The sequence below is a fragment of the Notolepis coatsorum genome (assembly GCF_963971535.1).
Source record: "Notolepis coatsorum genome assembly, chromosome: 18".
In the NCBI taxonomy this organism is placed as follows: Eukaryota; Metazoa; Chordata; class Actinopteri; order Aulopiformes; family Paralepididae; genus Notolepis; species Notolepis coatsorum.
Window position 1 is genome coordinate 40313414 of NC_140182.1, and position 12696 is coordinate 40326109.

General features: G+C 41.4%; 1 protein-coding gene across 2 annotated transcripts in view; it reads right to left on the reverse strand.

Moving 5' to 3' along the window:
* The window catches only part of ano5a (anoctamin 5a), a gene marked incomplete at its 5' end in the record, with an annotated part of 70385 nt that overhangs the window by 13823 nt on the left and 43866 nt on the right, over window positions 1–12696 (reverse strand). For both annotated transcript variants that reach the window (XM_084334244.1, XM_084334245.1), the window contains 8 exons: window positions 444–666; window positions 6637–6711; window positions 9043–9194; window positions 10680–10740; window positions 10843–10948; window positions 11314–11448; window positions 11973–12088; window positions 12431–12550. In XM_084334244.1, the coding sequence (XP_084190370.1) occupies window positions 444–666; window positions 6637–6711; window positions 9043–9194; window positions 10680–10740; window positions 10843–10948; window positions 11314–11448; window positions 11973–12088; window positions 12431–12550 (988 nt within the window). The remainder of the gene's footprint in view (window positions 1–443; window positions 667–6636; window positions 6712–9042; window positions 9195–10679; window positions 10741–10842; window positions 10949–11313; window positions 11449–11972; window positions 12089–12430; window positions 12551–12696) is intronic.

The following is a 12696-nucleotide window of genomic DNA, read 5'->3' on the forward strand; positions in this document are numbered from 1 at the left end:
AAAAGAAACATGCCAGAGTCAGAGTAACATCGAGCATTGACTGTGATTTTGCCCGAATGGAAAAACACTGAGCCCTCTCTCTCTCTCTGATCAATAAATAGGCGATAGCAAACTTAAATACTTAGCTAACCTATAAACACAGCTCAGAATGTCAGTAAAATGGTGTTCTACCAAATGTAATGATAATGTTAATTATCATAATGTAAGTTAATAAAAGTTAATTGCAGCAGTATTAAAAAAAAGTTTAAGAAAATAGAATGAAATGACTATTGTATTACAACATAATGACATAAAAAAAAAACATCACATCACATTGTAATATGTACTGAAAAACCATGTACCATCAAAACTAAGAAGAATATTGTGATATGACATTTTGGCCCATTATCGCCCAGCCCTACGGTGGGATGTTCTCTCTCTCCGTCTCTGTGCATCCTCCTCACCCATGTCAGTGATCCAGATGGCCACTTTCTCGTACATGATGTTGAGGATCATGATGATGACAAAGTTGATGCACGAGGCAGTGACAGACGTGGCCAGCTGAGGCGTGATGAGGGAGCTCACCACCTGCACCTGCAGGTTCTCCTTCATGATGCTGGCGAAGGCAGCGTACACCGCCAGGCGGTACGCTATCACCCCGATGATGCAGGCGATGATCAATGAGATCTTCAGGACAGACAGCAACAGCGGGGACACATGAGGGACAGGGACACGTAGCGGTAGGCAAATGTACACAGTGTCGGGGTGATGTTAGCTCTATTGACAAGCTTTGTATGTATTACGTATATATACACAGTACTATAACGAACTGAGGGTTAAGTCAAAACTCCTGAAATACAGTAAAAATATGATCCTTTTCTCTCCGAAGTCTCTTTTCAAATCCTCCAGTCGACAAACGCTCAGTGCTGTCACCACTGGTCGCCAATAAGATCAGCACCTTGACCTGACAGGTTAACAGTGATAGTAATGTGTTTTATTGGCGACCAGTGGTGGCAGCACAGAGTGTTCGTCAAGCTTTCCCAGAACCACAGAAGAAATTGCCATTACCAGAGACCTCTGAGAGAAAAGGGTAAGTTTATACTGTATTTCAGCAGCAGCGTGGTCTTTGTCGAGACTCTTGAGCTTTCTGTTAATCCCTTCAAAAACACAATGAGAACTTGCAATAGTTAGTTGTTGAGTTTCAATTTAACCGTCAGAATCTGTGGCGGTTCATTATAGAACCATAATGCATACAAAGCTTGTCACCAGACCTAGGGTGTCGTTAACCACATCTAGTTAAATTGCTCATTTAACAACATTTTGTAGTAATTGGGTATTAGTTCAACTACATTTAAAGAACCATGGAATCAGAATTTACAGCACTGCAAGCTTCTGAGATTTGACATAATTATTTCAGAATGCTGCAGACTTTTGGGAGGCGGGAGGCTTATTTGATTGACGTTTGGCTGACATCCTAAAGTACCTGCGTATTGGACGGCACAGTTAAAAATCACAATGTATAATCTTTTGGGGGTGGGGGGGGGGGGGGGGGGGGGTTCGTCCTCACAAAGGTTGGTCACAAAGCAGGCACGTTTTTGAGGCAGAGGAAAAACGAAAAGAATATTATTATTGTAAATTCTTTAGCACATAGTGATAAATAGATGAGAACTAGGTGCAGACAAAGGGGGTGGAGCTAAATGCTATTTCATTACATGGGATGTTTAAGGCTATTATGTGTAAGATTTTCTATCACAACTTTCTTGGTTGAATTTTGCTCCAAAACATATTTTGAAGGGTGTTAGTAGGTGAATTCTACAGATCTGGCAATATCATAATTTCTATAATACATCTATAATCATTCATATATATAATCATTCTTCATGTTTCATGCATCTAGTTTATTTCTGAATATACTTTGTCTGGGATATTAAATAGTGAACAGCTTTATCTCACAGAAAGGTTACAAGGTCTGCGAGTTCCCATATCCTGGACTGGGATTATGTTAAACTAGGTTAAAGTGACCCAGGGATTTAAGTACTCCATGTTAGTTTATTACGTCAACGATTGTTATCCTGAGGAACATCTGGTACCCTGCGATCTTATCTTATGTCAAGGAACGTTAGACATCTAATTGACTTATGCATCCTTAAATGTATAGGTTGTGTTTCTTCTCTTTGTTGTAAAATAACTAAATGATTCTACACTATGCATTTCACTCTCTCTTCATATGTATCCCTCCTCCTGTCCCCTCTCTCTCTTTCTTTTTTGAATTATCTTTTTCCCCCTTCTTTTTCCGTTTTTCTCCCCCCCCCAATGTTAGTCGTTATGCCAATTCCCAATCCCCTTCCTGGTCGTTGCGCACTCTACCCCCTACCGTCGGTCTGGGAGGGCGGAGACTATCACATGCTTCCTCCGACACATGTGTACCCAGCCCACCACTTCTTTTCACCTGGCAGCGCGGACTCTCACTGGGAGAGTGTAACATGTGGAAGGGCACACTACCTCCCTCCAGATCCTTCCCTCGCTGTGCAGGCGCCCCGACCGAACTGTAGGAGTCGCTGTTTACAATGACCCGGACCCACCCACCGGCTTCCCTCCCGCTGACTCTGCCAATCAAGCCAGTATGACGGCCGGCCAAGCCGGAGGCAACGCTGACAACCGGATTCGATACCAGTGTCTCTTGCGTTGGTGACGAGCGCTTAGTCCGCTGCGTCACCCAGCCGCCTGTCCTCTCTCTCTTTCTTGACTCACTACACTTTATAATTAATTATATATATAATTAATTATCTTTTGACTATTGCTTTTGTGCTCTTGTATGGATCCATATCTGTAATAAACTTTAGATTATTATCCTAATAATTATAATATCAGACAGCAATTAAATATTATTTATATAATATTACTTATATCAATTAAGACATCATCAATATAAAAAAATAATAATCTGGTATGAAATACTTGCCAGTAGTGAAATCAATGCATAAACATTAGTTTACCGTGATCGTAGTTCTGGCCTGGTTCTAAGTGAAACCGGGAAGCTTCAGACAGGCTGCAGTTTTAATCCACACCACGACATGCAGAGACAACGCTTTCAACCATCCACTGCAGAAAACAGCGGCCCTTGCACATTTCCGATGCTTGATTCTTCTCTCAGACCTACATAGTAACTGTGCGCACCATGGGATAGTTCCAGGACCCGCTTCCTGTTGTGGATGGTTACAACCTGTGTGTATGTTGTGGTCTGGATTAAATGTTTCACAACCCTACAGTATGTGCTGCCTGTCTGAAGCTTCCTGGTTCACTTGGAACCCAGCCAGAACTCCACCATGGGAAGCAACCACAAGACTCGGTAAGTAAGCTAATGTTTATGCATGTGCATATAATTGCACTAATAATAATAATAATGAATAAATAACACTAATAATTGCAATAATTGCACTACTGGCAAGTATTTCATTCCACTTAATGTCCAAAAATCCAAACCATCCCTTTAACGTGGACACACTGACTCACAGTCTACAGTGAGTGAGTTTCATTGACCAGCGTAGCAGCAGTGCAGAGACATTCCATTCTAAAGTTCCACTGAGAGACTCCCCCTTCTAACCAGCAGAGAAGCTCAGGGAGGGAACTTTATTGGAATAAGCACTTTTAGTGGTTGAATCTACATGGTCCTCATTCAACACAGTCTGGCAATGAGGACCATGTAACTAACCACTACATTCTGTCTTTGTTCCAATGAAATTCCATTTGTCCTTCTCTGATTGGTTAGAAAGAGGAGCCTTGCAGTAAACATTTTAAAGTGGAATATCTCTGGACTGCTGCTGCACTGGTCAATGAAACTAACATTTCACTGTATGCCCTGGTATGTATGTGACAAATAAACCTCTTGATTCTTAACTGTGTTTGATTGTGTTTGATTTTCTATTCATTCTTTGTGAAGTTTGTGCATCTGAAAAATGCTAATAAACAGATTTATAAAACTAAAAAAATCACACAGACCGAAATAGCTTTAAATTCTAGTAATTATTTTTGTTCAGTAGTTAGCTGCCTTTTGTCATTTTAGGTAGCAAATATTTCTACCTAAACAACTACTTAAAACCCACCCTCAGGTGTGCCTAGGTGAGGTCTTAACTCCGTGTCAGCTCAGTTGTTGTGCCATGTACCCAGGCCCGGACTGGCTATCGGGAGGGTTTTCCCGGTGGCCTGGCCTTCACACCCCCCCCCCCCCCCTCTCTTTTCCCCCCGGTGGACTGACCTGCTAAAAAGTGCTTAAAAAGTGGCCTGACTGGGGCAATATTTCACACTATATTTCCCGGCCTGAATGATTTTCCCAGTCCAGCCCTGACTGTACCTATATGACGTTCCACACTCACGCTACATTTCCCGTGAATAGTTTGAATGTAGTTGAACTAATTTCCCCCCAACATGGAATAGTATATCACATGATAATTTGCCACAGACACCAACAGACAAGACACCAATATGCGCTACGGACATCAAAACATCACTGACGACAAAACGGATATGGATCATGCAAGCTGAACTACTGCAAACACACACTAGAAAATAAACGAGCCGTAGAGTTCACACATGCCGTATGGAGTTCACACATGCCGTATAGAGTTCACACATGCCCAGGGAGCAGAAATCTACTTTGATCCAACGATGCTCTGTTGATGGGCACTGTTGATTTATGTTGCGCATAATCTCACACACAGTTTTGCACACATTAATTTGGCCAGGTCTTGCTCGAAAAAGAGATCTTTGATCTCAAGTGACTACCTGGTAAAATAAAGGTAAAATAATTCACTTAGTCAATTATTGAGTGGAAATTTGTTTGAATATGGCCACCAGTGATGTCATCGGGGACATTGAATCCTTGTATTGTGTTAATTACAGTTCCATGAAATTATTTAGATGGAGAAAAAAATACAATCAAACTCTTCATACTTCACTGTTCATACTTTTTGCACATTACTGCTCAATTGCACAGCCCTGCTAAATATTCCATCCCACTGTATTGTTATTTGTATTCTAATTTGTGTATATACTTGACCACATCGTGCACAATTGTACAGCCCTGGCCTATTTTATTTTATAATTATATCATATTCTTTTTTTTTATCCACTTTTTCTCCTTCTTTTTCAGTTTTTTCTCCCCATCCCAATTTCTAGTCGTGCCAATTCCCCCCTCCCCTGTCTTGACCGTTGCTCGCATGTGCCCCCCACTGGTCAGTCGTAGGGAGGGTTGAAGAATATATCCCATGTCCCCTCCGATACATGCAGAGTCAGCCAGCCACTTCTTTTCACCTGCCAGCGCGGACTCTCATTGGCGAGGTGTAACGTGTGGGAGGCTCACACAACCCTCGACATATCCTGTCCTTGCTGTGCAGGTGCCTTGACCGACCTGTAGGAGTCGCTGTTTACAACGACCAGATTACCACCCATCGACTCCCCTCCCGCTGACTCTGCCAATTGAGTCAGTATGACGGCCGGCCCAAGCCGGAGGCAACGCTGACAGCCGGATTCGATACCGGTGTCTCACGCATTGGTGACGAGCGCTTAGACCGCTGCGTCACCCAGCCGCCTGATTATATCATATTCTATTGTGCTTCTATTTAAATTTATATTCCATTTAATTGTATTCTACCTATTTATTTTATTCTACCGTTATTGTCTGTCCGTTAATGTCACACCAATAATGACCAAATCAAATTCCTTGCATGTCTAAACTACTTGGCAATAAAGACCTTTCTGATTCTGATTCTGATTCTCATAATTTCATTGAGCTGTTAACACAGGATTCAATGTCCCCGATGACATCACTGGTGGCCATATTCAAACTCATTTACTCTCAATAACTGTCAAATTAAATCAATGGTTGTGTGTTTATGCGCTAAATAAATCAGTATTGTTTTTTGGTGAAGTGCCCCTTTAAGTCTTTCACATTTCAACTATAATACTTTGTGTCTTTGTTTTTATTATTATTATTATTATTTTCTTTCTATTAATTAATCAAGTTCTGGAGCGTGTACAGAGTAAATTGAGACTAACAGTGTTTCAACACAGCGCTCACCTTTGCTGCTCTGACCTTGAATGGTCTGGTGAGACACAGGCTAGAGCGGCCAAGGTGAGTGCCGTGTTGAACTTCATTCATTAAAGGTGCTATAGATAACATTCAGCCACTAGATGTCGCACTAGAGCATCAGCATGTAATTTATCCAATTTGGTGCATTCCACGTGGGGAAATAGAAAGTAGGGAGGCGCTACATGCAGGCGACATATAAACAACAACATTAATTTAGGGGGGGGGGGGGGGGGGGGGGCAATACTTTTATACCTTTCAAAAAGCTCTGTGGATGTATTATTATATTAAATTTGTTTATTCAAAAACATTTCTCTACATACAAATGTTATCTATAGCACCTTTAAATCACATCATCGCTTTAAGAGACCAAAAGTACACAGTGGTAGTCAGTAATCATTTAAACGTTATGCTAAACAATTACAGGAAAGATCTTTGTTGATTGTGATAGTGATGATGATGAAGAGTAAGAGAGAAACGTCAAAGGGAGAAAAGATAGAGGATGAGGATGATGATGATGACGGAGAAGAGGAGGATTTAAAAAAAGATACACTCGAAGATATTTTGCTCACCCAGAATAGGACCGTTGCTCCAGACAGGCATGTGCGAGCACACTGGCTTGTTATAGGTAAGTAAGGCTCCATTTCCTACATAGTTAACCAAGCAAAGCACGGACAAGTCAGTCAGTCACCCTGGTTATTGTCAGATTGTAGTTACCACTGGCCTCAGATCAGGGCAAGAAATTAGCAGCGGATGGTGGAATTCCATGTTTACCACCAAAGTGAATTTCAGAATAGACCTTCAAAAGAACCTTCAAATGATGATTGGTTAATTGCCAAAATGGCTGATTGTGAAAAACACCCAAATTAAGAATTCCAATGTGTTTATTCCCATGGCCTAGGAAAGATGAGCAACTCTCTCATAAAGCCAGAAACCAGAGAATCAATACTCAAACGTGTGATGTCACAATGAATGTCACAAACTTTGTGATGTCACAATGAATGTCACAAACTTTGTGATGTCACAATGAATGTCACAAACGTGTTATGTCTTTATATATATCTATGGGTGGACGGACATAAACAAAGATGCTGTTCTACCAGGTATGCTGCAGGTGGCGCCAGAACCCCTGCTACTAAGTCTTCCAGAAATGAAGCCTTGAGATGAAGAGCCGTATAAGTCTGTTATCATGAATGTTTTGGGATGGCCTGTGGCCTGCAGTTGTATTGGCAAATCCAAATCATGTGGAATGTGAAACATTGCCCTAAAACACACAACCTGTACTGTGTATTTTAGTACGAAAGCACACAACGCTCCAACCTGGGCTCAGTCTTTAGATAATCTGATTTGAAAACACTGTTGACCTGAAAACAGACTCATATGGTTCCTTATTCGAAGGAAGGATTAACTGTACACACAGTGGGTGCCGGGTTAAGTGCAGCAGAACAAACTAAGAAATCACACACCGACTGTAGAAATCACACACCGTGGTATAATTTAGACTCCTATATCGATCGAATTATGAGAATGTTTCAATCCATTGGTCACGGCAATCTAGTGACCTGAAGAAGATCCGCGATGGATCAAAGCGTTGTATAACTCGATTGATGAAGACGTCTACACTGTACCACGGTGTGTGTGGCGTCTACCTAGTCCTTACTTGAAGGACTCACGGTTATATTCACACAAGCTAGGCCACGCCAGCACCCGTTTGTCATCAAGCTGGCTAGCCACACCGAGAGCCAGCCTTACCCACAGCATCACCGTGGCCCAGCAGAGGAGCACCTTCCCCACTAGATCGGCAGCGGTCCTTTCAAGAACCCACTCCAACTCCTACAGGTGGGTGGGATGCGGTCAATGTACAGCCCCCCTGTCTGGCAATGTTTATCTCATGAGCCTATTTACAGCTGATGAACAAAAAAACAACAACAGGATCGCCAACCGTGTTGTTGTCATTACTCCCAAAGTTACGATATTATCCTCCGCTCTCCAACAAGTGGGGCCAGTTTCATGAATATGGATTAAGCCCAGTCTTTGTGAAGATTTTCTTCTCTATGGAAGTGTACACTGATAGCAACTTTTTCCCGGGCTACACAACATTATGGGAAATTTGCTTACCGTCTTCTCCAGAGTCAGACAAAAAGCCTCTACGCATTCCACTTCCATTCATTTGTGATAAGCTAGGCTAGCTTGCGGCCGGATAGCTTTCTACTGAACACACAGAGAGGAAATTGGTATCTATCTTCTTGTCAAACTCTGGAGAAGACGGTAAGCAGATTTCCCATAATGTTGTTCCTTTAACCCTCTGAATCCGGGGCTGACATTACTATCTTTCAGAGGCTGTACCTCAAAGATAATGGAATCACATGAAACTAGAGTGACATTGAGGGATCCATAGATACCACTATTTTCACTGTACCACTGTATAAAATGTGTCCTCTAGGTTAGATACAGCACCATGACACTTTACAATCAGAGATTAGAGACCTGGGCCAATAAGATAGTGTATGGTTTGTCTAGAAATATTCTCAATTCTCAATCATTCTTAAATCTTATTTAAAATAATCTGTGTAACTAATGGTATCAACCCAAAATGTACCGCACATCTATTACGCACAATTAATACCCTTGTACAATATAAACGTTGAAAATCTGAATTGGCTCAAATCAAAACATGTCTATTACATATTTATGACTAGAAGAAAATTGCATCTCAAATTAATCTTCAGGGTCCCAGCTTTCAGATGGTGTATAACACCTCTACATGGTGTCTACTGTTGTTCTGTAACCCCCCAAAATGGGTTAGAGGTTATCGATATCTGTAAAACTGTCCCCTGTGTCTGAATCACATGAATAGAGGTACTTAAAATGATAACAATTCCTAAAACATATGTACCCACTGAACCCTAACAGAGGCTAAACAGACATGGCTCTGTTCCTCGGTGTCGCACGTTAGAGAGCCATGGCTACACAAGCACCTGGGTGACGCGGTTCATCCTGCGGCTGGTGCACTTTGTCTCGTATTCCGGCCGAAGCTGCAGCTGCTGCTGCTCCTCCTCAAAGTCCACCAGGTCCCACTCGTACGCCAGACGGGCCTGGCGCCGCTTCCAGAACTCCAGGAACAGGGTCACTGCAGGGGGGAGAGTGGAGGTCAAGGGAGAGTCCTGGTAGTATGTAGAAAAGTTGTGTTTTTTTTTTCCATTTGTTTATTTACTTGTTTATTTTTGCTTTGTTGGTTCTATAGTATTATGTATTCATATGTTTGTTTCTACTATAGTATTATTTATTCATTTGTAATTTATTTGTGCTCAATGTTATTTTCTTCTTCGTGTTTTGGGGATGCAGGGGAGGTGGTTGGGTGGGCGGGGGAGTGTTGTGGGTTTATGTTTCATTTTCTGTGAATTGTATTTCTGTGAAAGTGTATAAAATGAAAAGAAATATCTATAAATAGTTGTGTATGCAATATGCATGTACAGTCACTGCTTTTTTAATAATTTTTTTATTTATTCTTTCTTTATTTTCAGGAGTTTTCTTAATCTGTTATAATCTGGAGGTCGACATTTAAAAAGACAGTAAATCCAATAGTCTTACTGCAAAAGCGGGCCATTCGGAACCTTTTCAAGGCTGGTTACTATGAACACACAAATCCATTGTTTATAAAGTCTCATATTATGAAATTTAATGATTTGGTTTATTATAAAACTATGCAAATAATAAAGTTACTCCCAGACGGGGTGCAAAGGTTATTTTCAATACATGAAAGAAAATATGATTTGAGAGATATTTGTAAATTTACTGTTCAAAAAGATAAGAAAGGGATTAAAAGGAGGTGTATTTCTATTATTGGGTTTAACTTGTGGAACAATGCTGATATACAGTTAAGAATGAGTAATTCGCTTTTGGTTTTTAAGAAAATGGTTTATAAAGCTATTTTTGAAAACTACAAGGGTGAATAACACTATTTGTTTTGCTATTTTCTTTTAGAATACTGTTTTGGAGTCTTAACTTTTGTTAAGAATATAGGACAGGCATATATAAGCATTATGCTTCAGTCTACCTTTCAGTCACTGTAAAATCAAATATTGTTAAATGATGGTGTATATTGTATTGTGTGAGATGATGACTGAATAAACTACTATTACTACTACTACTACTACTACTACTACTACTACTACTACTACTACTACTACTACTACTACTACTACTACTACTACTACTACTACTACTACTACTACTACTACTACTACTACTAAATAAGGGCTAGGTTTTGAGTTTTTGTAAAGTGTGTTTGTTGCTGTGCAGTTGTTTTAGTTTCGATCTTTGTTTGTGAGGTAGGTTGTTACTCATCATCTGTATTAAAATCTGCTACATAAACAAAAATATGTGTACAGTACTTACTTCACTTAAGCTTCAAAACTTTCTACCAGATGTTGCTGTCTCACATTAGTCGTGGCAGTTTTCACTCATACATCTGTTGGGTCTGTCGTTTAGAAGCACTAGTCATTTTGAATGAATTGTCTACAGGTTGCTGTGTGGCCATATCGTGTAGGGTTTGTCAGCTCCCACTAGGTGGCACTCTGAAATAGCTAATAAGCAATTACCTCTATACACTCACCCCAAACCCCCATGAATATGGCAAAGAACACTGTTCCCACGTTGTCAAATAGGTGTGATTGCTGAAGGAGGAACACATTGGATAAATATGAGATTTATTTACAGTTACAATAGAATCTTTTACATAAACCCTTCAACCTAATTGCAAAGCAAGGATCTCTTACCCACGACGAGTTGCATGTTGAGTTGAGTTTCCAGTAGCCACACTTCTTGTCACACAGTGGACACATGACAATGTTCCCTCCGATCTCCTCACTACATATCTCTTTACTGATGGGGAACAAGATAATTTTTATCAAATATTGACACACTGAAAAGATGAAAAGAAACCATGAAGTGCCCTAACAAACAACATCAACAAACATCTTACCCCATAATAAATCTTAATATAAGTCTGCTTCACTCCAATGTTTCCAACCACTACCATATAAACACACATATTACAGTCCAAAAACACAGCAAACACAGTTTAAATGTCAACATATTTACCTGTTTCCTACTGTTAGTCATTGTTTCAAGTGTACAGTCAATCAACTAGAGAATTAAAATACGTCTATTTTTGTGTAGTGGGGCTACCCACTTGTTTACGTTTGGATCACTGAATGGGACTTTAAAGCTTTTCGCCCTCATCTCACCTCCACTCGTTCTCATCGTAGGTGAGGAGTCCATAGGTGAAACAGATGACCCCGACCACTGCAGCGAAGAACAGCATCTCAGTGTAGAAGCCCAGCCACGCAAAATAAACACCTATCTTCTCCCCATAGTACTTCCTGTGTGAGAAAAAGAACAATACAACACGTGCTGTAAAGTCCTCTCCCAGGTTGGTGTCTCAGTGGTGACGGTGGTGTAGTGGTTAACACTGTCGCCTCACAGCTAGAAGGTCTTGGTTTCTATTCCCGCTTGGGGACCAGGTTGCCGTGTTGCCAGTTACCCAGGTGGGGTATCTCCCGGGCCTTTCTGTGTGGAGTTTGCATGTTCTCCCTGTGCTCGCAAGGGTTTCCCCTCCCGATAAGATAAACCCAATGGAAAAACATGCACAACAGATCGCTAACACTGTCGCGTCCCTGACGAAGACGGACAGGAGCACTTCGATTGGTCCCGGCTGCCCTTGGGGGGGAAGGACGACGGGATGGGAAGTGCAGAGAACATTTCATCAGCGACTCAGTGCATGTGTGTGCGTGTGTTCCTGTGGGTCGCCCATCGCATGTGTGTGTGTTAAAAATCTGCATGACAAATAAAGACTTCTTCTTCTTCAGTATGGAGGACAAATTAGAGATCTGTGTTGAGCACTTACCGTACAAGGTTGAGGGGCTGCTCCTTGAAGAAACAAAAGAATGTGGCCCAGTGTTTGTATAGGTTGTATCGCTCACTGTCGCAGTTCGGATCCCTTGATCTTGTCCAGTACCTAGACTGCACACACACATACACAGAGGGACACGGTTGACCACTAGCACATTCCATCATGGACACCATGGTAAATGGACTGCATTTATATAGCGCTTTTATCCAAAACGCTTTACAAGTTATGCCTCACATTCACACATTCACACACCGACCGCGGAGGCAACCATGTAAGGTGCCAAAGTGCCTTGCTCAAGGACACTTCGACATGCTCCTGGGAGGAGCAAGAATCGAATCGGGAACCTTCCGATTACCAGACGACCGCTCTACCTCCTGAGCCACTGTCGCCCCTGGTACAGTGTGGTGCCAAATGAGTTATTCATCACTAGGACGTCCAGTGAAATGTCTTACGTCATGCAGGGGGAAAGCAGAGGTGTAGGTGCCGTTGTTAATTAACCGCTTGATCCCCTTCTTATCTTTATCCTCACATTCGTCCTTGTGGTACGGACAGCGGGACAGGATGTAGTAGACCTGGGTGGGGAGGGGACCACAGAGATGTACCGGGTTAATACTTATTATTACTGCTACTTATTATTATTATCATTATTATTCACATATTACTTATTGAAGCAGACTACTACAATACTTTGTCAAATTTGCTTTCCCATTGTGTGCGG